Source organism: Pituophis catenifer, unplaced genomic scaffold (assembly GCF_029215685.1).
Source record: "Pituophis catenifer annectens isolate HBS135680 unplaced genomic scaffold, rPitCat1.0.hap2 SCAF_2, whole genome shotgun sequence".
NCBI classification, from domain to species: Eukaryota; Metazoa; Chordata; class Lepidosauria; order Squamata; family Colubridae; genus Pituophis; species Pituophis catenifer.
This window is the reverse complement of record NW_027256882.1, coordinates 74,576,916-74,603,764: the sequence shown is the minus strand read 5'-3', so window position 1 is coordinate 74,603,764 and position 26,849 is coordinate 74,576,916. Positions and strand designations below refer to the sequence as shown.

General features: G+C 36.9%; 1 protein-coding gene across 1 annotated transcript in view; it reads left to right on the top strand.

Annotated features, from left to right (window-relative positions):
* The window catches only part of CACNA2D3 (calcium voltage-gated channel auxiliary subunit alpha2delta 3), a 579,692-nt gene that overhangs the window by 437,957 nt on the left and 114,886 nt on the right, over positions 1 to 26,849 (top strand). The window contains exons 15-17 of the mRNA XM_070933639.1: positions 14,029 to 14,100; positions 15,261 to 15,341; positions 19,390 to 19,464. Of these exons, the coding sequence (XP_070789740.1) occupies positions 14,029 to 14,100; positions 15,261 to 15,341; positions 19,390 to 19,464 (228 nt within the window). The remainder of the gene's footprint in view (positions 1 to 14,028; positions 14,101 to 15,260; positions 15,342 to 19,389; positions 19,465 to 26,849) is intronic.

Below are 26,849 nucleotides of genomic sequence, written 5' to 3'. Positions count from 1 at the left end.
TCTCAGAAAGAAAGATTTGATTGCGCTACATTTTCACCATCAGATCTATTATCAAGGAAAAGTAACTGTTGGGTAGCTGAGATGAACATGATATAAAACCCTGAGTGGAAATGGTTGGTTGGATAAGAAGACATTTTCTTCATTTTTAATCCTTACAAATATAACATTCAGATTTTTGCCCAACCAAGTGGAGCTTGATGAGAAGCTTTCAAATCCATCTGGCATTTTGAAGAAGTTCACTGCACAGGTTGATGCATTCTTTATGAATGAGTGAGTCAACACAAGTGCACTTTTTCCCATATGGTGGCTGAATATGTGCTGCATTTTGTTTGAATCTATATAGTAGTGTTTCTCAATCTTGGCAACTTTAAGCTATGTGGACTTCAGCTCCCAGAATTCCCTAGCCAACTATGCTGTGATTCATTTTGCATATAAGTAGTCATTATTGCAAGAAGTAGTATTTTTTTTCTATTACTATTAGCCATAGTCACCAAAATTATCAGGTGTACAATGGTAAAGAAAATGGTGGTTTAAATCACTTATATTTTCTGACCTTTAATTGCTGTATATTCATTCTGAAGAATATATTTAAATTTGCCATATTAAACTTTTTGTAGTTGCATATGTACCACAAACATACATTGCAATGATGAAATATTAGAGCTTCTCAGTCGAAAGCAAGGCAAAATAGAAAGACTTGTATGATAAAATAAACTATAAAACCTGCAGCAAAAATAACTATAAAGCTATGAAAATACTGAAAACTAACAATGTGCAAATCACCCAGGATCTGATTTTGATTAGTGAATTGATTCAAAGGGTTGATTCAATTTGAAGAGCCAAGTCTACAGTATTTGATTTGAATTAATGGTAAGAAAAATACATGTGTACATGTGCAAAAGTCCATTAAATCATGAAATTGGTTCCAAGCCACCTGATTTGATTTAATGCATTCAACTGATTCAGCTCTTTGATCTAAAGGTTTGATTCAAAGCAGCAATTCAGTCCCTTTGCCTTTGAACAGTTTTCACAATCCTACTAAAATGGTTTCTACTTTTTTTTTTTTTTGGTGGCACTCAGTTTTTAGACTGTCCTCCTCAAATATTTTTATTAGTACCTATTCTAGGATTTTTTTATGCCTCAGATTAACTCAACTGGGGACAATCTACTGAAGACTGAATCATAATTAAAATGGTCAGTATATCTGTGGCCATCCCCTTACTTTGTTTACTTGTTTGTTGCAAGGGCACTTGGAGATTACATCTTTGAGTTTAAAATACAGGCTGATAAATATGGAAGAAGACATTGCTTCAACTAACCTGCCTCCAAGTAATTTATGGTTCTGTAGGCTAAAACCTGCATTTCAAATAAAATCCTTTGGAAACGGAAAAACTGGTAGTGCAGATGACAAAAAATATACAATGTGATTAAAACAGACATCTAGCAACCATATTGTGGACTCAATGGGATTTTTAAAGGCAGAACCACATTGTTGTGGCTTGTCAGCCGCCAGACCCTCCAGCAGCCGAATCAGAGGAGGAGGAGGAGGAGGAGGAGGAGGAGGAGGCGTGGGAGTCAGGGTCAGCATCAGGTCAACCTGGGAGCTCCGAGGGGGAAGAGGGAATGGAGCTGGCAGAGAGAGGCAGAGTCAGCCCTCAGATGGAGAGTCAATAGGTCTGGAGGTGGTTGATGAAGAAGAGGAGGAGCAGCTGGGTCCAGTGCCTGATGCACGGCTGCACAGAAGGCAGAGAAGAGGAGAACAGTGGAAAGCCATGGGCCAATCCTGGGGAAGGAAGAGCCACCGCTGCTAGTGAGGCCCCATCCTAGCTCTGGGGATAAAAGGCAGGGGGCGGAGATGAATAGATGTGGCAGACAACTATTCATCTTCTGGGCGGATGGACTTGTTAGCCTGTGAGAGAAACTTTTTGCCAGGGCTGCCGGCATTCCTAATAAAGGAATCTTTTGAGTTCACGTCAGAGGGTTTGTCGTGTTTGGGGAACTGGGTCAGAACACACATATACCTTGACATGGCATGGCAGTCATCCAGAGAGGAAATTTTCAGAACATAAATTGTTAAATAGTTGCCTTTGTTCGGGAACAGTCATTATACAACTAAAACTATCTTTGACTGCTCATCTTGTAACCGAACTAGATCCAAAAAGCATCCTCAGCTACATATTTGAAAGTTTATTAGAAGTCCACTACTTCAGAACAATAATCACTACTTAGGAGGACAGCTGAACCACTTACATTCAATTATTTTCATCTGGTTTGGATTAAGTTGTTTTCAGAAATCTAGAACTCTCTTCCTTTTATACATCTGTTGGTTTCCTCCTGATTCAGAGATAGTTCCCTATTAGTGATCAACGAAGAAAGGAAGAATTAAGTCAAACTTCTTTTGTTATAAATGATCAAAGAAACTTTATGATTCAATTTTGTATACTGGTCAATAGAACATCTAAAAAACCTCCCGTAATAAGTCAGCTTTGTTAGTCCGTATCAAATTTATTTTCACTTTAGCTATCTTTATGATTATGTCAGGCACTCTGTTTGGATTGCCAATCTCTCGGTGGCTTTTATATATATATATATACATATACATTGAACATGCAAATGATTTTTTAAATGTTATCTAATTCTGGGTTTTATTTAATTGACCAAACTAAGTAACAATTTTAATTAGCAATTTTATGATGTTTGTGTGTCTATATTTTTCTTGACTGTACACCGCCTTGAGTCCTACGGGAGAAAGGCGGTATAGAAATATAATAAATAAAATAAATAATAAATATGACATGTAAATATTCTGGTATTATTTAAACATAATTAAAGAAATAGCAGTGCAATTGTTACTTTTTAAAATTATGACTATCAATTACCATTCAGAACATTTTCATGAATTTGGGGCAGATTTCAAATCTTAGAATTACCAGTTATTTCATGGATGGATGGATGGATGGTTGAATAGATAGATAGATAGATAGATAGATAGATAGATAGATAGATAGATAGATAGATTTTAGAAATAGTTTATAAAATACATAAGCAATCTTTTTTGTAGTACAAAAGATACCAAAAAAAAAAAAAGCAGACACCAATTTTCTTTCTTTAAATGGGTGTTAGAATATAGAATGAAACAATGCATGCAGGATTTGTAAATATAGGGAACATGTTAATACAGTTTTGCATGTGAAATGATACATTTCAAAATGGTTATTATATTAATCATGAACCATCCAAATTAGGAATTATGCCCAGGTCAATTTAAAATATAATAAGGAATTATCAAGGTATGAAATATATATTTATTTATTTAGAGTAAATAAATAATTTTATTTGTTTGTGGAGTTTGTGGGTATGAATTAGCACATTTGATTCCTCTTCTGCCGTGTCTCTCAGTCATAAGTATTCCTCTATAACAGCCCACTGAGGTATTGTTTTACATGATTTGTGGAAACAGCAGGCTTCAAGATGTGTTAACTTATTCCTATTGTGAGGTATTTTGTGCTGATCCTCTAAAATCAGAGAGACTACTGTATCTATTACACATCTTAATGAAAGAGAGCTCACCTTAAGAAAATTATTTTGCTCTGTTTGAAAATATTGGGTTTTTTTTCCTTTCTCAAATGTTTTAAGAACATGACTTGGGCAATAACTGTTCATTTAAAGTTTCCAGAAGTTCCCGTTCTTTTTTCTTTGAGCACAGAATGCTGTCCTTTTATCCTAACACAATTTTGAAAAATCTAGGCACACCATTCATCATTCTTTGCTTCATTTTGTTTTGTTTGTTTTTTTTCCCATTCTTCAAGGTGTTGAATTACATAAAGAATGGAAAATTTGCAGTCTTGATCTTGTCATGAAACTGCACTGGGAGAAACATTAGTGAATTTATTAAAGTTAACTAAGAAGCTAAATGGAATCAAATGAAGTTCAGAAGAAAAAAATGCTACAATACAGTGATTGGTGTATGCTTTTTTTTTCCTTTTTGAAGTAGCACTTATTTATATCTCTTGGTTGTACATGAAAACCTTCTTTGAGCATTCAAGGTAAAATACGTTGTGGAGCACTGCATCTTCATTATGCCTTCTAGTTTCACTCTTGACTGCAATCTGTATAGATGCAGACCTGCAACACTGAATGAACAGTTTATGATTTAAGAACACTGACTTCCCCTCTGAACATTCCTTGGATCAACACAACGATGTTGGATTCATTCAGAGGCCAGCCCATTTTATGCAGGTGGCACTCAACATATGACCACAATTGTGATTCGGATTGCCATTGTAGATCATAAAGCAAAACATCACGTGACTGCATTGATTTACAACAGCAATCCTGGCACTCACTTTTATGGTTCCTAACCAAGATTCAAAGCTTCTTAATAAGTACCCATTCCAATCCAAGCCATTCCGGGTTTAGTCTTACCCATCCCTGAGCCTCAGTAAAAGAAGAAACTGTCTCCAACTCTCCCCCCAGGGGTGGGCTTCAAAAATTTTAGCAAGTCGTTCTCTGCCCAGTTGCTGGGTGGGCAGGCCATGGCCTCCTGCATGACAGCGGGGGTTGTTTTTGCCCTCCCCGGGCTCCGGAGGCCCATTTCCAGCCTTCCTGAACTTCCGATAGGCCCGTTTTCGCCCTCTCTGAGCCTCCATGCATGCTCTGTACTTACCTGCATCCATAATGGGCCATGTGGGGACTCCTGGGAGGGATGGGTGGGGCCAGCCAGGAGTGGGTCTTCACAGAATCTTAGCTAGAGGTTCTCCCGAATCCCTGCGAACCACTCCTGCCTCCACCCACCTATAATCCTAACTCTACCCTGTGCCCTGCACCCTGCCCTATGGGGCAGCAAGCAGCCCCAGAATCCTGCTTTATGCTTGCACTGATTTATGATGGCAATCCCAGTCGCAATTATGATTGTAAGTCAAATGGGGGGAGTTGAAGTGCCCCTCCAGTTGTAAGTGCAGGAAGGTTGCCAAGGACCTGAATATTGATCATGTGACCACAGGGGTACTGGCATTCCCATATCTTTGGGTGTAGGTTGTAAGTTTATTTTTTCAGCACTGTCATAACTTTGAATGGCTGTCAAATGAATGATCATAAACTGAGGACTACCTGTATGATCAGAATTGCCCATTCATAGGAACAATGGGTATTTACTCTGAAGCCATTCTGATAGCTCTAAACTACCCAATGCTAAGATGTCAGTTTCTAAGAATGATGAGAAAGGTTTGGATTAATTACATTTTTCTGGATGCTTCCACAGAATTTTTCATAGCTATAAAAACTGTATTTTTTTACTACTTGTACTATTTTAAAACAATTTTTTCATGTTCCTATTTCTAATGTATTTCCATTCTGGCTTTTTTGTCTGATTCTTACATATTCCAGAAATTAGTTGGAGAATAACAAGTGACCAATGACACGTTGCTGTAAAAGAACATAGCCCTGGCAAATTGACACAACTTGTTTACAGATGGAATAGCTCTTCTCTAGTGCAAATTCTGGAGTACTTCAAGGGTATACTTGAAGTCTTGCTCATGGGTTCTTAGGTTACTGATTACAAAACGTTTTCATCACAAGGTCAGATCTGAAGTTTGATTAAGCAATACAGAATGTAGGCTAATTTAGTTTGGACAGATTTATAAGCTGCCTAATCAAACTTGGGGCTGAATCCAAAATGAGTTTCAAGAATCCAGTGTTTTGCCTTTCATATTCAGTTTCCTTTGTATTATTATTTTGAATAGATTTGGCTAAATGTTTGCTAGCACTGAAGAATTTTTAAGATTTAAAACCTGCCAAATATCAGAAACATAGGTGCAGATTTTCTGGTGTTTGCTTTTTAATCTTTTAATCTTATAAAAAAAAAGAGGGGAATGTCTACTGGTTTGTTTCTTTGTTAAAACAGAAATGTAAAATATTTCTTGATACAGATTTTTTTTTTTCCTTTCAAGAGGGTACATTTCAGACAGATAGGAGCAGAGGAATTTTACAAGGAGAGCTCCTACAAATTATTCTGCAATACCACTATTGATTGCTTGGGAAATTCTGTAGACATTCTAGAGACGCCCCTAAGTCTCAGGTTCTAATGATGCTGCTTTGGGTATTGGAATGGAACATTTTCCCACCATTGCCTCCTGTGATTATGTAACACTTGAATGATTGTCCTATATACAATCATTATGTACACCCAGAATGCTAAATAGATTACTATGGAAATGGTAAAAACTAGAAACTGACCAGGAGGCTGAAATATAAGCCAAGGATTCTTGCTGAGTGACAACTTTGGAGGAATCTTAAATGTACTTGAGCCCAGACATGTACAACAAAAGTTTTCAGACTATGAACAATTTTTAAGGTCTAATAGATTTTTGATGAGTAACAAAGACAAGGAGAAAGTACCTAAAATCTATTTCAGACTTTAAAAAATAATTTTAAAGTCATGGATGAAATTTAGACCTTGATTTGGGAGGGGGAAAAAAAGAAGGAAACAGAGAAGGATCTCCATAAACAGTGAAAGTGACTCTTCTCAGGATAAATGATTACAAATAGATCCTAAACTAGTGGGGGAAGTAAGGCTTTCTGTGTACAATTAGGTTCTAAGAAGACCCAAATCAGACAAGAAATAGCTTCCTTAAAGAAAACCTAAATTCTGTTTTTTTAAAAAAGTATAAAGACGTAAAGAAATGGTTTAAGAATGGAACATGTTATGGAAACATTGAAAATAGGCAGGAATTAGTTTCAAAAGTAAAGATTAATTAGAAGAATTAAGAAACCAGGAAGGTTCATAAGTTACAGAAAATTCCTGTCACTTAGTCAATTCATAAGTTTTAGCTCACCGCCCTGAGTCCTTCGGGAGTAGGGCGGTATATAAATCAAATAAACTAAAAAAATAAACTAAACTAACTAGCTGTAGCACAAAGCTCACGCTTTATATTAAAATAGCCAACAACACAATAGACAAAATCCATATAATAAACCCCAGCACTGGATCCCATAGTCTGCTACTAGAGAATAGACACATCTGTTATCCCCCCACCCCCCAATACTTCCTTTCCTCCAATATCCCTGTCTCTGCATTGTTGCTTTCCTGCTGTGGACAAGGCCAAACAGTTTTTTGTAGGTGTAGATATGTCAAACTTTTTTTTTATGGACATAGACACATCTGAAGACCAATCATATTTTGCCCATTAAAAGAGGACAATATCCCTTAAAGGGTAAGGCTCCTTTCATATTTGGGACTGTGTGTGAATGCCAAGACATGCTCCCCTTTGATCCATCCCAGCTTTCAATTTCTCAAGAGATGGAGGGCAAGTCCTGACATTCCACCACTGTCAGTGGGGAGAGAGAAGTGAGCAATTAGGGAAGATGTCCCCAGGAGAAGGACAGGTACCAAAGGCAATGGCATCTCTAAGGATGAGTACGTGGGACAATAATTGATAAGTTCGGAGAAGGTACTACCAGGGTTTTAGTACCTTAGTACTAAATCTTTACTCTATTTTGGGGAAAATTCTCCAAATTCAAGGTTTCTCTTCCTCCCCACTGAATCCTGGCTTCACAACAGAGGGAGGAAGTTCTTCAAGAATGCAGCAAGAAAGGGAACAAAGAACTTGCCCTGGAGTCTTGTGAATCTGAAAAGTTTTATTATTATTTAAATCTGATTTTCATCTTTTAAAGTGTGTGTGTGTGTGTTATGTGACTGTTTAGGTGATTCTACAATAATACACCCACACATGTACACCCACACATAGAGAAAAGGAATCTAATAGTACAACATATAAAATGCTTCCCCCCCTAAAAAATCATTATCTCTTTCTGTCTGCTTAAATGTTTTACGTGCACCATTTACACATGGAAATGGAAGCGCCTCATGAAATGTAAGAAAATACCCTTTCATGAAAGCACTTAAGATGAAGCAGCAATATGTTTGCCTTTAAGAATCAAAGCAATAGGGTGGAAGAATCTGGACTTTGTTAGTACGTTTAATCTAATTATTCTTCCATTTCAAAGGACGAACACACATCCTTCCATTTGAGGTTGGAATGCAGAAGACCTCAAAATAAAAATAAAATTGTATTGACAATGACAAAAACAAATTGCATTAAATATTATGTTAATATTTGAAATCCAGTGATTCACAATTACTAGAAATATTGATGTTTATGGCCCGTTGCAGACAGAGACCATGTGAAAGATCATTTTGCTTCAATTTATGTAGGAATGGATCATAAATTGCTCAGACAGTAGATTTTGCAATATCTTTTGCAAATCTTGAACTTTTAAGAAGGTGAGCAAGCAAAAGTGAAACCATCCTTCTCCCAGCCTATGGAAAAATTGTTTTTCCACAGATCCTTCTCCCGGTCCATGGAAAAATTGCCAAAAAGGTTGGGGACTTCTGTGCTATATGACTAATGTAATAAAACTAATTCTGCCAAATCTAACCTGGGGGGGAAATCCCTATGTTTGAGTGGTATAAATCATTTTTTCATATTACTAAATCAGGTGTCCATATTTTCCATAGTTATCATACATTTTCTAAGTGCATAACAATGTTCATGGCTCTGGATGGCCGGGGTGGGGGTGGGGAGAGGCATTGTGTTCTCCTGGTTAATTTCTTTCCTCAGGCTATTTTCAGTTAGTGATGATCTGGGGAGGGCGGGGAGAGGTCTGACATATGACTCCTATTTTGCAGGATTGCTCAAGGGTCAGTACTTTTTCTGCTCCTATTTGTCATTTATTTCAAACTGCTGTATAAGATCATCCAGCATCATGGGGTGAGATATCATCAGTGTGCAGATGATACTCAGTTGGGTACCACTGCCTGTTTTGAATTAAGTGATGCTGCAACCACCTTTTCTTGGTTCTTGGAAAATTGCCATCTTTGATCATGAATGAGATTGCCCTGCCCCAGACAGACCCAGTGTGTAATTTGAGGATTCTCCTGCATTTACAACTTCTACTCAAGGTGTGACCATGAGAGCTTTCACACAACTGTGAGAGGTGGGCCAGTTACACCCCTATCTGGACCAACACCTTGTCACAGTCATCTATGTCTTGGTTCACCTCTCATTTGGACTGTTGTAATGTGCTCTACATGGGGATGTACTTAAATAGTATCCAGAAGCTTCAGTTGGTTCAAAATACATCAGCCTGCATAGTTTTGTGGAAGCCAAGATTTGTTCAGGCATCAACTCATTTGCAAAAATTGTGCTGGTTATCATGTTTAAATTTGCGGGACCGCCTTCTGCCGCTGATAGCCTCCCACCGACCAGTACGCTCCCACAGAGAGGACTCCTCAGGGTGCCGTCAGCCAGGCAATGTCGGCTGGCGACCCCCAGGGGGAGGGCCTTCTCTGTGGCAGCTCCTGCCCTCTGGAATTTGCCCCCCGAGATATGAAGGATATTGGATCTCCGGGTCTTTCGCTGTGCCCTGAAAACTTTTCTTTTCCATCAAGCAGGGCTGGCGTGAACCCCCCCCCCTTCTTTAGTCTTTTTTAGTTTTTTAGCTTTTTAACTTGTTTTAATTGTTTTAATTTGAATTGTTTTAAATTTGGGCCAAAGTTATGTAATTCTTTTAATAATTTTAAATTTTGTATTGGTATGTGTTTTAGTTCTGGCTGTGCACCGCCCTGAGTCCACTAGCAGAAGGGCGGTATACAAATTGAATAAAATAAATAAAATAAATAAATAAATCCCTACATACTTGGAGCCAGGGTATTTGAAGGACTCCAGTTAGATCTAGTGATGCACCAGGGGAGTGGGGGAGGCAGGGTATGTTGCAGGTCCCATATACTAGGGAAATACATCTGGTGGGACCAAGAAAAAGGGCCTTTCCAGTGGTAGCTCTCTCCCTATGAAATATTCCTCCAGAAAGAAGATTGGTTCCCACTTATTTTTATTTTTCCAGAAGGCCTTGAAAACATGGTTCTGTGTGCAGGCCTGCCCCTCCCCTCCCCCAGGGCTATATGGAGCCAATCAGGTGTTTGGTATGATTTATTTATCACTGTGAGTGGGTGGGATTTTATGGGTTTTATGATTTGGATTTTTTTTAATGTCATAAACCACCTAGTCCTAGTGTCAACATATGTGAGTTGGGCGGCCATATAAATTTCTTTGATTGCTTAGTTAACTATAGCAATAGAAGATGATCTACTTCTATTGGGTGCAGAACGTTGGAATGTTCTGTTAAGTTTCATTATTTTATTTTCAACTCATTCCTCAACTGTGTACTTCATTTTTATTCTAATTTCTATTTTTTAGGGTATTAACTGTCCCACTCAGTTTTGTATCGCCTGCAGGTTGGATGGGGCATGCCTTCACTTTTTTCTTCTAGGTACTTAATAAAAATAGTGAAGAGTAAAAAAATCCAAGACTGCACCTTTATTTGAAATCAAATTTCTAATTTGATGAGATCACTTTAATACAATTTTCTGCCTCTTCTTTATTCACTTAATTGTGGTGCCATCCATCCCAAACTGGATTAGTTTGGTATGTACGGTTTCAGAAGGTACTTTCTTGAATGTTTTGCTGCAATCAAGATATATTGCAGTTACAACATTCCTAAAGTCTATTAAGAAAATTCCCTGATCAAAAAATGAGATAAAGCTATTCAAGCAAAATGTGTTCCTGACAAACCAATTCTAATTACTTGCAATTATGCATTGTTTTCAAATGCTTAAAGGTCTTGACGATTAACCCTAGAATCCTTTCTGTTACTGGTATTATGTGAGACTGACTGGTGCATAGCTTACTGGATCTTCTTTTTTTAAAAAACATTGCTCTGAATTGGGCCAAACCACCAGCCAGTTTTTATTGCTATTTGAATAAATAGGAATAATAAACACCAGCAACAGAATTGTTTTTGTTTGAACCTCTGCAACATTGTCAAGTTCTTTCATTTTGATTTCTGAACATTTTCTAGGCATTTTCAAGATTTATCACAACTCTTCTTTTTCTGTTTCTTCTCATTTTGTTTTTTTTAACAAATTGTATCCTTCAAGTCCTATATTAAATCAAGGGAATCATCTTAGTGAATCTCTTAAAATAATTAAGTTACATTTAATTTTCCATACTCAAAGCTTAGGCCTTCTCTTGTTACTCCCAGATGCTGAACTTCGCTGTTTAGATACTGAAAACTACAAGGTTTAAGTATTCCTTCTGATATTTCACTGAGTGATCCATTTGTGTAATGACCCTACTTTCTACTATGTGCAAATGTTCATCAGAGATCCTATTTTCTGTTTCTTTATTTCTGGAACTCACAGGATTTGATGTCCCCTTAAATCAAACTAGCACGACTGTGACTAAATATTTGTTTTAATCATTCTTTGTGAAATTCTCATGCCCACAGACCATCATGTGGATAACTCAAGCTGTGGTCCCAGGAGTCATTTTTTTTTTCCTGTCAATATCATTTGTGTAGATAGTCCTTGATTTGCAGTATTCCTCTTTCTTTTTTTCAGGTCTCTTCCATAAACTGAGAATCACCTGAGCCCCCAGGGCTTAACCTTTCTTTCAATGTTTTGGTAAAATCTTTGGTGATATACCAGTAGTTGTGGCTGCTCTCTGAATTATTACTGGTTCCCACATTTATTAATAGGAAGGGGATAATTATACTTGAGAATTCCTGGAAGTCATTCTATTACATCCTGATTTTAGCTCCTTGCAGATAGCACATTTGACAGTGAATCTAGTATCCAGCAGCATACTGTATATTGTATTTTATACATTCTTTATAGAAGTGACTCACCAACCACTGTGACTCTTCTTTCTTATAAGGCATCTTCTCTGGCATTTAGAGAGCCACCAACTCTCCTTCTCTTCTGTAGTGTCTCTTTATTAAATGTTTATTAAAACTCTTTCTGGGTTGCTACAGTGAAGAATATTTTCTGCACCAGATTTATTCTCTTCTTGTTTTATGGAGAATTGCATCAACTATTATTTTGTGTAATATCTCTCTTCTTTAAGCTAAGAAATCTTTTATCCCTTCTCATCAGCTAAACTATAGCCACTTGCTGCTGCAGTCCTTTAACTTTTTCTTTGAAGATTGCTACCAGTTTGCATTTACTACAAGTATGTCAGGTGGTTTTTTTTCTAGTTGAAAAAGGAACATATCACAAGTATTGAAACTTCCAGTTGAGAACTCATGTCTATTCATCCTCATGTTTACTTTTTAGAGGATCACAGTTGGAACTGAATTTATTCTTCCCTGAAGTTGGCCAAGTAGAAAGTAGTTATTCAAGACACAACCTCTGCAGTTAAGCAGTTATTCAGATGTCTTCAGATGAAGCTCAAAATAAAAATTAAAAAATGTCTCAGAACATCAACTTTGCTCCTTCCTTCTTCCTGCGAAACTCCAATGTTCAACTTGTTCTTTAAAAAGGATTTGAAGGGCAGCCCAGGGAGTTTTAAATTATCATGAGCCAAAGGTAGGGAGAGCAGGATAACTTTGGAATTGCTCTTGATGTCAGCCCTATAAAATAGACCTGATTAAGAAACCATTGCCATATAGATCTAAAACTAATTTTATTAGTATAGCTATAGTAACAGAATCTTGAACATGAGAATATGCTTCTCCTTCTCTTACTTTATCTTCATGTGAATTACAATGGTTACTCATATTGGTTTCTTGGAATGAGCTCAAGCCCTCATGTTTCTCTGGATTAGGTCACCTAATCCAAGCCATTCCCAACATGGTTAAACTTACTTACATTCACATTGCAGCAATTATTTTAAGAGCATCATTTGTACTTATAAACAACTGTATGGAAATATTTTGTGAATTGGCATTTTTTGTTTTGGGATGCCCAAGTACAACTTTATGCTTCTAGTTGGAATAATACAAGCGACAAAACCTGCTGATTTTACCAGCTGTGGATGTAATAAAAATAGATGGAATGGGTGGAAGAAGCTGTGGAAGACCTATATAAGAATTGTGTGTGAAAGAAATTCTTGAGGCAATAAAAAATCCCAGAGAAATGTTTTCCTACCGCAATCCATTTTTGTTCATACTGTATGTGAAGGCTTTAATTTTACTCTTCTACTACCAGCAATAGAATAGTATTGCTGGTAGTAGAAGATTAATGAGTAAAACTTTTTTCTTACATATGTATTTTATAGTGAAGTATCTAATATCTAGTCATGGGTTTTTAGTTTTGTGCTTGTCTCACACAATATACCATAGTTTACATTTTCAATACTTAAATCATACTAAGGCCAGACAAACCTCCTGGGACTTGGAAAATCATATAAGAAAAACTCTATCTTATATTTTAGGAACAGCTTCAGAAAAGTTCATCAACCATTAATTTTGTAAAGAAAAAATTCCCCCCTTTTTTTATATCAACTACTTGCAATCTTAATATGGAATTACTACATGTTTAATTACAATGTATATCTTAAATGGGTCCAAGCTTTAGACTGACTGACAGTGGAAACCAAATTGGAGTTGGGTTCAGTCACTATGCAGAAATGCTTTTCTATTTATCTGGAATTTGCCTGACATTTGTGTTCGCCTGAATAATTCAATCTGTGAGCCGGGAGTTTGCCGAGGTTAGCAAGATTATCATCTACTCGTTTTAACATTGCTCATTTTGAGAATTCAAGGTTACCAAAATTACAGGGATTTCTCTGTGGTCGCGCTGTTCATCAATAACAGAATGCAGAAACCAGCTGAAGACTGATGTCATTAATGCCCCATGGTTTTTTATTGCAGTGGTGTGATTATTGGGGGGGGGGGGATGTGGTTTCCTATGAGAAACCAAATGTCCAGAAAATGAATACAAAATTTTCATCTTATATCCAACAGATGAATGAACTATCACCAAGTGTTTTCTTTCTTTAAAGAGAAGACTTTTTATTAGAGCCTTAGCCCGTGCTTTTGAAATGCCCCAGAACAATGCAACCTAGGTTTATACTTAAATGCTATTATTTTAATAAATCAGAAGTCTCTTCCTTTGAATGTCTTCATTGCTGTGGCTTGATCGTGACCTTAGTTTGTGTTCTCTTGATCTTTTTTTTTTTTTTTAAAACATAGCTTGCTGACGATCAGGGATTGGTTTTGATGACCACTGTTGCCATGCCAGTATTTAGTAAGCAAAATGAGACTGTAAGTATTCCCACAGTCATCGGCTGGAAAATGAAAGCTTTTAAACTATAGCACATACAGTATTTGAATGGCTTGATGAAATCATGGGTATTTCGGTTTGATTCTGCTGTTTCCCCATATATTTGCTGTTGAAATAAAAGCACACATTGTTAATACGAATGAGCATTAAATACTTTTTGAAATATAGTGTCATGAATTCATGAAGCACAAAATTGAGAATGCCAAGCTCTTTATTTGCATGTTTATTGAAGCTTGTAAAAGGGAAAGGGAATATATCAAACAGGATATAAAACCTAAAAATTGTTATAAAAGTTTGAAAATTATTTGTTTCAATTACACGTAAGCATGTTAACTGCTCCTAGATTATTTGCATTATGTCTCAAACATCTGAACTCATTATACAGTATCTGGCTGTATAAAACTCTTGCCTGTAGTAGCACCCTGCACATATACACAATCAACTATATATATATATACATAAACACAAATGCATGCACGTTTATTTTTGTTCCTATAGAATTCTTGATTAGAACAAATGTCTGCATTTATGGTATAAAGTTGCCTAAGGAAAAAATAAGTTCAACAAAGTTTTAATATGTTTTTAACATTCTGCTTCGTTTCTAACTTTTTAAACTGCTTTTTACTTAATACTTCCCTTTGAGGTATCAGTTAGCAGGATCAGGAGGCTGGGGAAGTAAGTTGCACATTTCCATAAAAGGTGAAAGAGTTATACGATCTGAAGAGAAACCAAAGTAAATTGCATAGTTCCATGCAACGTTTTTCCATGATACACTTCCAGACTCAAAGAGTTTAACAGAAAGCGTCCTTATCAGCTGAAATGTTGCATATCATCTACGGTTCTCCAGTGTAGCTGCGGAATAGTCCAGGAATGGGTTGCTACAGTCGGATCTGCCCAGAGACTGAGTCGTAAATTCTTAGACACGCCCCCTTGCCTCTTTCTCTCTCTCTCTCTCTCTCTCTCTCTCTCTCTCTCTCTCTCTCTCTCTCCAGTTTTTCGGCTCAGTCAGCCTGATAAAGACATTCTTTTTATGTATTCCTTGGTGCAGTTTTAATCCAGGTTGGATTAAACTGATTGGTTGAAACCTCTGACTTTAATTGTTTATTGACCCAATATTAAATATATATTTATTTTAAAATAGAGATCAAAAGGCATTCTCCTGGGAGTTGTGGGCACAGATGTTCCAGTGAAAGAACTTCTGAAGGCAATTCCAAAATACAAGGTAACTTATCCATTTGTAAATTGCTACTTAGTCAAAGTTAATTGTATTTGTAGAATTGTAAATATAAAAATGTATAGAGCTATGTCCAAAGAAACACTTCTATGAAAAAAATTGCTTTTATCACAAAAGAAAACTGGTAGAAGCAAACAAGTCCATTCTACTTGTAGAAGCCACTGTACAATGTCTTGCGCAAGACTGACATGATTACTGCTGGGCTGTGATCTTATATACTCTCTGAAGACATGTGCTCACTCTATAATGGTGCATCAAATTCTATTAAATTTCAGCAGCATCAACTTCATTTTTCCAACTGATCCAGTTCTTTGCCGGTCACTGTAATAGATGCTTCCTTCTTATGAAAAATAAAGCACAAATGTTGTCTGAGAAAGTTACATTTAGAGATCACATCCGAAAATACTGTTATGGAATCAGAAAATTCTTTTCATACCTTAGATATGAAATCACATTGTAGTTTACTGCATGGAAATGATTACTGATATCCTTTAAAGGAGTTTTGTTTTTAAACATAAACTCTTTCACATTTGGGCAATTTTTTCAGTTTTTCCAAAGATCAGTTTTATTAAGACTTCTATACTCTGGCAGCTTACCAGAATTCCAGCTGTTTGGTGTAAATGGCAATAAAATAAGAATGCCTTTACGTAGCTTTGGACCTCACTCTGTGGACACTCCTGACATCACTATTTTAAAATGTGCCTGATCAGGACAGGTGGGTTAGCTTAAAATCATTGAGCTAAACATTGTTTTGAAACATTTTATCACTTTTATGCTTAATCAGAGAATTTTAGAACAGAGCTGTATTCTCATTGTATAAAAATCCACAACAAAATAACTTACCGGGGGGTGGGGACTCCTCTCAGCAGGTTTTAGATCATTTTTGCATCCTGGGGGTAAAGCTGGGTTATGCAGAACATCTGTGAAAGCTATTAACAGTGAGTTTTCCACCAAGGGATGTTTTAACGACTGCACATCATTGATCTGGAGGTACATTTATTGCAATCAATGAGTGCATTCAGCTGTGTAAGAGAAGCATTGTCAAATAGAATGGGATTTTTAGTGAAATAAGTATAGTGCTAAATTTGATTATGCGTAAACTTCTAGGGCTAATATAACACCATATTATTTTAGATTATTTCCCATACCTCTCTTAGGTCTGAAATTGGAAATTTATTTTTATTCATATCAGATTATTTCCTTATAACATGAAGTGGAAGAACTCAGAAGGGGGGGAAAAGTAAAAATTCCCACATAAATCTTACAGTATTCCAATGCGAATGTGGGGAAAAAGTGATTGCCTTGCCACCCAGAACAAGCTCCATTGTTCATTTGTGATGTTGCATTCTGGAGATCTATGGGATCTGTGTTTATTATCCAATGTCAATAAATTGTGTAGCAGCCCAGCTAGGCCACAGCTAGAATAAAACATTGGAGATTCCAGAGCTTCTATTCCAGAAGCCTACTAGGTCTAAATAACCAGGCTCTACCATCCTTCCTCTGCTTAATATTTATTATTGCCACTGCCTGTCTTCCAAGAAGTGCAAGAGATAAATAAATCCAAATAGCAATAGCACTTAGACTTATATACCACTTCGTGGTGCTTTTACAGCCCTCTCTTAAGCAGTTTACAAAGTCAAAATATTGCCACCAACAATCTGGGTCCTTATTTTACCAATTTCGGAAGGATGGAAGGCTGAGTCAACCTTGAGCATGGTGAGATTTGAACTGCCAAATTTCAGGAAGCCAGCAGTCAGCAGAAGTAGTCTGCAGTACTGCAGACCACTGTGCCACTGCAGCTCAATTGTTGTTTGGAAAATAAGAGAGAAAGGAAGAGTTAAAATATACCAAACCTGGTTTACAAAATGCATGCAACTTTTTCAGCTCATAAAATTAAATGAAAATAAATCTTCTGGGAAACAGCCTCAAGTTATATAGAGTGACCTACCTGTACCACAAAAGATCAAGAGGCAATAAGGCTTAATTAAAACACAGGTAAAAGATGTTAAAACTTATTACTTCTTTTGACAAAAAGCATTTCTTTGAGATAAGCTTATTTCCCAGTATACTGGAAATCATACTAGACCTGTTTTTAAATTAATCTTCTCTTAATAGAGCACTAACCTTTGGATGTATCTGTGTACACAAGTTGGGTGCAATCAGCTGTTTCCTACACTCCATCTTCAGGCTGACTGAGAAAGGCTGCAGATAACAGTGCACCCTCTTTTTTAATTAGGCTGCTGTAAATGTTAAGAGTACTTTTTAAAGAAACAATAGAACTAATTTTGTCTTTGATGTTTGGAGAGATAACGAGCTTGAGAAGAAGCCATGAACTTGGGCTTCTGCTTCTCTGCAGCTCTAGGAGCCAAATGGCTTGGGTCCCTCCTGGCTGCTTGTCAGAAGCTACATTTTCTTTCCTGTAGGGCTTTAAGGGAAAAACTAGGAAGCCTGGTTGCCTCTGTTCTTACCGCACCTCACAACTATTCTTCTGGATCCCCCACTCACTCTAGGCTAATGATTCTTAGTGAGGTGGAAATCGCTTGGTAAAGCAGGAAATTCTCAACCCATTTTTCCCTTCTTCTGCTCTTTCTCAGGCTTTTAAGATCAAAGGTGTAGTTCTAATTGGGTTAAGTTTTGGCCCCTTGTTTTTGTCATTCTCTCAATTTACTGAAGCAAATTATTCATAAAAGCATCTGTTACCCCACCAAATGTCAGTTCATTCTTTAAATATTTCCCACCACTTCTGATTAGCCCACCCACACTGTTTTGTGGGACATAAAGCAAAAATTACTAAGTCTTCCCTCTTCCTGAAAAGTTGAGACGTCTTTTAAAGAGTTGCCTCTGGCGAGATGGGTGGAATACAAATTTAATAAATAAAATAAAATAAAATGAAGATGGGTGTAGAGTATTTTGTAGATGGTCCCCCACCCAGACTGCTGATATTTGGGGGGAAAATAAATCAGAGGGCTCCACTAGTTGCTTCCTTTGTTGTTCATTCAGTTTTTAAGGGCAGAGACATTTACCTGCCATGTTACTGAGCAAGAATGAAGTTCAGCCTTTGGGAAGTAAATGTTAAGCTAGCATACTTTTATGCCAGTTTAAGAACTGGTAGATGGCATTTTAATGCAGCCATGAGGAGTCTAATCTACTTTAATCCAGGGCCACTCAGTATATTTATTATTTCAGCCTTTCTAGCTTTGCAAACCATCCTTTGCCTCCACCCTATTCCTCCATGATTCATACATTGCTCTTTTAAAAAAAAAGAATAAAACCTTCATATGCCACCCAATAATAACTTTTTTTTATTTTCTCCTTCCTCTCAATTAATTATTTTTAAATTATTATTATTTAATTATTCACTCTTTTTCTGCAATTCTCTAATTTAGGCTACCACAGGCAGCTCTCTTTTTCTGTGAAGTGGACAAAATGGTTTCTAGGACTTTTCTGAGCTTCAGTATCAATGGACACTAATAAATTCACTCAGAATGTAGAGTGTTGTATGGTGACGTGTAGTGGGTGTCACCTGTTAGGGTCTAGTTAAATCTTTCTCCTTTTTTTTTAATAGGATTCATTTTCAAAGGTAGCTGGCCACACTGGATATCTCTACATTGATCCTTGTGAGTGGGAATGATAAAACAAAAAAAGTAATTTGTATAATCAAAATACTTCTAGGTCACCATCAGGGACAAAAATCTCAGAATTTATCAACTTGGTTTTCAGGAAAGGAATAAACCTTAGATGGAAGAAGGAAACAAGCTTAAAAATAGAATATTAAAAAAAATATTCAGACCACTTTCTTTGGAAAAGGCTGAAAGTTAGAAAACACAAGCAACTAACCAGTGCAATAAAGAAATCAACCGTATGTTTGAAGTTAAAACAATAAAAGATTGAATTTTCAGGGAACTTTTCTTAGAAAATCCCAGTGGGAAGACAGGCAAAATAATCTCCTGCTGGGATTGTGTTGCAGCTACTTCACCTGTTGCTTTTCAAAGGACATACTTATTCTATGTGTTCTTGTTTTTGTTCTTCCTTGTAGCTAGGCATTCACGGATATGCATTTGCAATTACGAATAATGGATATATTCTGACTCATCCTGAACTGAGGCCTCTGGTAAGATCATGAAATACTCAATAAAGGTGTTTTTTTTTTAATATTATTTTTACTCTTTCTCAACATACAGCCAATGTAGCATTTTTTTTTTTTTAAAAAAGGACATATTATTGCTTCTACAGGAAACTGTTTCAAAAAATAGTTGATTAACGTAAATGCTACAGGGATTTCAGTATGAGATCCAGCATAAATGACAATGGGAATTGTTTGATGATTCAGACAAGTGCAAGTTGCAGAGTTAAGGACTCAGACGCCTAAAAATGCAGAAAGGCAAAGCCATAAATTGCAGCAATTATGTACACTTACATAGAAATGGAATGCTGTACTTCTAGCTAAAAGCCTCTATTTGTCATGTTTAAGTAGACTCTAATTTATAAATTGTAGAACTGTTATACAAGCCCTCTCACTCCCCTCCTTTAAAAAGACAGAATAAGGATCTTTCCTGGATTTAAAATAAAAATAGCAATATAGGTAGTCCTCAACTTACAACCACAATTGAGCCCAACATTTCTGTTGCTAAGCAAAATACTTGTTAAGTGAATTTTGTCTCATTTTACAACCTTTCTTGTTGTAAGTTGTTAAGTTGGTAGCCTGGTTGTTAAGCAAATCAGGCTTCCCCATTGACTTTGCTTGTCAGGGGGACCCAAAAGGGGATCACATGACCCCAGGACACTGCAACTGTCAGAAATATGAGTCAGTGGCCATGCTTCCAAATTTTAATCACATGACCATGGGGATGCTGCAACAGTTATAAGTGTGAAAAACAGTCATGAGGCACTTTTTTCAATGCCGTTGTAACTTTGAATGGTCACTAAATGAACTATTGTAAATCAAGGATTACCTGTATTCACTTCTATTACTATTAGTTCTATGTCTTAGTTAACTGTTATAAGAACAGTTTTTGTGATGTGTCTGTTCTTTTGATATTTATTTAAGAGTAGCATACGCGTTAGTTTGGTTTGTGTACACACACACAAACACAGAGAGACATTTCTTAAGGGTTTCAACACCACCAAATGTTACTAAAAGAATGGCATTAAAGGATTTAATAAAATATTAGTTTCTTAGGATGGACACATAATGTAACATCAGAATTTAATAATAAATTAACAGAAGCAATAAGAATATTTATCAGAAGGATGCTTGCATATTATACATTTGGAATCATTTGATTCTGTTGTATAATAAGCTATGATTGCAGCCTTATCCCTCTAAACATTTGGATTTGGCTTAGTTAATATTAAACATTTTAGCAGATTCAGTCAGGAGATTAAAAGATGTTATTGGGACACCTCAAAAAAGTCTGCCAAGATTTCCCTCCTGTATTCCTATGGTTCTATTTTAAAATGCAGCAACACTGGAGAAAAATATTATTTATTTATTTATTTATTTATTTTTCATATTTGTATACCGCCCTACTCCTGAAGGACTCAGGGCGGTGAACAGCCATAATAAATACAAATACATATAGAAGTTAAAAACTATTAAGAAACAGATTAAGTAATTTAGGCTCAAAGATTAAAAAAAAACATCCAAATTTATCTAAAGAGGTTTAAAACCCAATTTAAAAGACAGTTTAAAAGCCAATTAAAAAGGGAGAGTTAGGCCAGACCAGCTTGTTGGAATAGAAATGTTTTCAGGGCTCGGCGGAATATGCGTAAGTCTTGGATGTTTCGTAACTCTGGGGGAAGCCCGTTCCAGATGGTAGGTGCCCCCACAGAAAAGGCTCTCCCCCTGGGGGCCGTCAGTCGACATTGTTTGGCCGACGGCATTATATGCTTTTGTACCAGCTTATTGTAAAAAAAAAAAAAGTTTTGAAAACTTTCTCTTGTACCATTTCTTGGACATGAAGGGCTTCAGTTGTTGCATCCATATCATGGAGGTTAAAGGTGAAGATTCCCAGCTGAGACTAAGGGTCTCATGCAATCTCTTTATCAGCACAATTCTTCTCTCTACCTGTGTCCAATACAATCTGGGTGAAAAATTGCTGAATTCATGAACCCAGCTGACAAGTAAAGGAACATATGTTAAAGAGGGAGGAAGCAGCCAATCACACATGAACTCCATCTTCAGTTAGGCCTTTAAGAGAATGGTACTGATGGCCTCAAGGGGCCGTGTCATCTTGTTCTGACTTTGAGGCTGAGTAGCTACTGGATAGCCATGGAAAACAAACACACCATAGCAGGGCTGCCAAACTCCCAACCCCCGGGCTGGATGTGTGATGCACATGCCTACGTCCAGTTTAGTTAAGGGGGGAAAGTCCCGATACATCACATGACGATGCTGTAATGCCATGAGTTTGACACCACTGCACTAGAGCAATCGTCTGGATATACATGATTGTAATGGCAACAGTCATTACTATGACATGATTCTTGTCAACAAAGCAGCATGAAAGATACAAAACAGAAAATATTGGTGAGCATTATGCAGACAGATGTCTCTGCAGAAACAAAATGTGATTCCTCCAGGTGAAACCAGAGGTAGTGACCGCAAGTGGCTACTTCCAATATGGCGTGGCTGGATCATGGATGAGTGAAAAGAAATATGAAGAAATAGCAGAAAAAAATTGGTTACCAAATTGGAGCCATGGTTAGAGCTGGGTGCAGAATTAACAGAAAAGCAGAGTTGGAAGGGACCTTGGAGATCAATTTAGTCCAACCCCTGCTCAGGCAGGAAATCCTATGCCAGTGATGGCTAACATTTTCGGCATCGAGTGCCAAAACTGGAGCTCATGCATGCATCCATCCGCACGCACCAAAACCCGGAAAAGAGCATCTACTCTTCTGGGTTCTGTTGCGTGCATGCGTGCTGGACAGCTGGTCCGGCATGCATGCACACCAGCCAGCTGCTCTCTTCCGGGTTCTAACATGTGCGATCCAGTTTCAGCACTTCGGCATGCGTGCTCTGGAACCTGGAAGAGCAGCTGCCGATGGCACATATGCCCACAGAGAGAGCTCTGTGTGCCACTTCTGGCACGTGTCCCATAGGTTCACCATCACGGCCCTATGCCATTTCAGACAAATGGTTGTCCAATCTCTTCTTAAAAACCTCCAGTGTTGGAGCACCCACAACTTCTAGAGGCAAGTCATTCCACTGATTAATTACTCTAATTGTCAGGAAATTTCTCCTTAGTTCTAGGTTGTTTCTTTCTCTCCTTGATACAAGCTGCTATAGTAGAAGAGAGAATGGTTCTGAAACATTTTAGGACAGGAGACTTTCAGTATATTTCTGCAGCTTGGCATACCATTATGAATAATAGTTCAAGAGCCTGTTGGAACATTGTTATGGTCCTTGTATATCAAGTAAGTTCTATTTTTTTATTTGACAATTTGGCCAGGCTACAGAGTTTCTTGTTAAACAAGCTTTTGACCAGTGTTCTTTTTTTAAAAAAAAAAGTCATAAAAGAGTAGGAAATGAAAAATGGAATTTGAAGTAGGAAGGTTATGTTGTTTCTTAGAATAATATCCACTATGGAGATCAATTCTTTGATGCTTTTGAGATGCTCACAAAACCCTCGATCCAATACTAGGTTGTATGTCCTTAAGCCTATTGAAATATGCAAATATAAATTTGAATTGGATCATTGCCATGATAAATTGGAGTTACAACAGAGACAGGGGTTCCTATTCTGTCATCTTCTCTTTATTTATGGTTTTGCCATTATACAAATTAAATCGCATAAATTCCCTGTTTCAGAGGGATCTATGTAATGTATTCTAACAATAATAAATGATCCAGGACTAGCTGGCAAATGATGTAATTCATGACAGCAGGTTTTTAAAAAATGGGAAAAAGTGGTTATGTTTTCTATCCTCACATCACTGACATTTCTGGCTCGTTACCATACACAATCATTCCACTAGAAAGATCACAGATAAAGTTATGAACTTAGAATCGGGAACTTTGAATTCACTATCTAATTCTAATTAATTCTAATTCTAATTAAATCTAATTCTAAATCTAATTGTAATGCTATTTCTACTTGCCTAGATAAATTGACCCATAAGTTGAAAATGCACCCTATAAACATCATCTCAGGTGCAGTCTCTGCACCTAAGGTGCATCATCTACACTGGTGCCTTCCTAATAGGTTGAGAGTAACTCTCCCCTTCCCAACTCATAGTTGCTGGGAATTCTGGGAATTGTAATTCCAGACCATCTGGAGACTCTCACACTAAAGAAGGTTCCAGTAAGTTATGTTGCCCAGAGATGCTTCTGGCATGAAGAGCAGTTGGCGAAATGAACTCCAATGATCAAACTGTTTCTAGTGATAACTAATGATGGGAAATTCCCATTTGATGACCAACAATTTGTTTGTTTGTTTAAAGTGGTGCTGTGATTACTAGAATTGTTTATTTCATGGGAAATTGAATTTCTTTTGGCTCAGAAGACATTATATGTACGAAGTAATTGCGTCACAAAAATTGCCTTCACATCAGTTCGGTTTCTAGGATTTAGAGGACTGGATTTGTTTATGTTCCTTGCTTAATAAAATATTAGCAAGACAGAAATGAAGAAAAAAAAAGTAACATGCTAAGGGTAGCCAAATACCTGATTCATTTTTTTCCTCTGAAAACACAATGCCAGTTCAGTGATTGACCTACAATTCCATTCTAATTTGGGGGGGGGGGGACACCAATAGGTGCTAGTTGTGGAGCTCATGAAAGCAATTTAACAATGCTCCTGTTTAATTATTTGGACACTAATGTGATATGATATGCTCAGGTCTAAAACAAACATCCTGCCTTGTGACTTCCACATATATCAACTTCCATCATTGCTTGCTGGTGGCCATACTGGCTGGCTTCTAGTCAAACACAAGAAGTGAATTTGAGAAAAATCCTTGATTTTCCAATATAAACGTTTATGGTCCATTGAGAGATGATATAATCTTTGGTACAAATGGCTGGAATAAAATTATTTTAGTAAAAGTATCTTTCTTTTTCAAACTGATGTTTTCCAAAACCCATGTTGGCTATGGATTACTATAAGTGTTAGAATACAAGACAGCTGGAGGACACCAGATGGAGAAAGACTGCAGTTCTATATGCAGAAATCAAGTGACATTTTGAACAAACTTTCTGTTTATTTTATACCTGAGTAACCCTGTTGAAGATTTGGTCCCTGCTACGATTATAAACTGTATCTTTATATAATTATTCAATGGAATCAATGTTCTGTAGATTACGTCTGTATTGAGAAAGCATCCCAGATTAGTGAAATTTAGTTAATGCACCTGTATTAATCATTACGCATCTGTATCTTCTAATATTGAAAAGAGGTAGACATTAACTGAATGAATCCCTGTTCTCCATAGAGGATTATTAGTGCCAGGGATGAACTGTATAGAATGTGACATTAGAGGGCAGCATAACACTGCCATCTATAACCATCTAGTGAGTCTGGCAGAGCCTTCACAGGAATCCAAACAGACGGAGCCATTATTCAAAACACACACACACACACACACACACACACAAAACTTTAAATCATACATGTTTTGAATATATTGTGTTTATGTAAAAAGTGAAAGTTAAGACTTGAATTGAATGTGTTTCTCTTTACTGCAAAATACAGTATTATTAAAATGCAGAAACAAAACCCCACTGGCATTTTTTTTTTTTACAAAAAAAAATACCAATAAGGAAACAGAAACTCTATATGTTTCACTTTCTGCTACATTTAAAAGCTCTGCTTGGATGTAGTATGGAAATATTAACAGGAAATGTTTCCACGGTCCAAAGAAGTAGCCTTGAAAAAAAAGATATATATTTAACACACACACAAAGCCATTTCCCCCCATCCCACCCCACACACATACATATATAAGAGGAAAGCAGAATCAGAAGCTCAGTGATACAACAGGCAGCCAACAATTTTATCGCAGTTATAGGTCTGTTCTTGTATTACAAATCTGAATATAATAATGTAATATAATATGTAGCACAGCTGGAAAAAAGAGACGTTAAACCCTGCATCTTTCCTCTTTCTTTCCTGCAACCTTTTTTGGCCTTGAAAGCTGATCTGGAGGTTTGAGGTCCTCACTGGAAAAAGTTTTGGGTAGGAGGGCTGCAGGAGTCAGTAGGATGCTAATCTCTCTGTCTCATAAATGGAATCTATTCCATCAATGAAACTATGTGGTGGACTTTTACCTTACTAGCAGCTCGGTATTTAAGTTGGTATCTGAATACATTCTGTCACTTTTTTCTCATGTCTTAAAAAGCATAATAGGCATGCCTCAATAAATGATTATTTTTGTGAAAAGCAATATCATTCAATCTCCATTTCCAAACAAATTACAGGAAAATATATTTCACTGAAGCATGTAATTTAAAGGGTAGGTTCACTATTGGGGTATCTGTATGTTGTGGGTCTTAGGTCAACTCTGTTTGAAAAGAGTGCCTTGGATAAAACCCACATCAAGTTCAACTATAACTGCTGAGCAGCATTTCTCAACCTTGAAGATGTGTGGACTTTAAGTCACCTGGAGCTGGAGAGTTCTGGGAGTTGAAGGCTAGAATTGCATAGTAATTGAGCTAAATAATTGAGCATAATATTGTTAATCTAGCATTCAGAGCATTTATTGAAGATAGGGTTGGAGGATGTATTTTTAATTCTTCTTTTGCTGAAGTATGTATATAATAACAAGTAACATGATTTCCTAATTGTCTAAGAATTATAGCATCTTCAGAGAGAAAAGTTATTTTGCCCCTACCTTGTGGTATGCTGATAAATGTTGAAGAATTGGCCCTGCTGTTATAGAGTTTCCTAATTGAGCAGGGGGTTGGACTAGAAGACCTCCGAGGTACCTTCCAACTCTGTTATTCTGTTGTCGCTACCCTGCCACTAGCTGCAGAACAGCTGATCAATGTGTATGACATAGTGGCTGTCAAATGCCAGGGAAATCAGGAGATCCAGGCAGTTCAGATATAAAGATTTATTGCAGGTTTAAGTTCTTTACAAGAATCTGAACTACTAATGGTCAAAGCAGTTTGGTGGTAGATAAGGTGTTCACAGACTTACATCTTTTGTGGAAATGAAAGGACTCGTGACTTATGATGCATTTGACCCCTCCCTCAGACTCAGCCTGAACATCTCCTATAGTGGTTCAGCTCTGCTCTCAATCAATTTGCAAAATTTCAGAAACCTTTTAAAATTGGTTCTTGTGAACTACTGCCCCCAGCCCTATTCTGCTTTATCTACTTGGGGAAAATATTGGAGTGAAAATTAATCTAAGAACTAGAAAGAATATTTGTTTCAAATAACCGTTCTGTTTTTTTTTTTTTTAAAGCCTTATAGCATTTAGGGTGTTATATATCAATATCAGCAATTTGAGGTAATCAGTATATTCTTAAGCTTATTGAACCAGCTGACATTTTCTG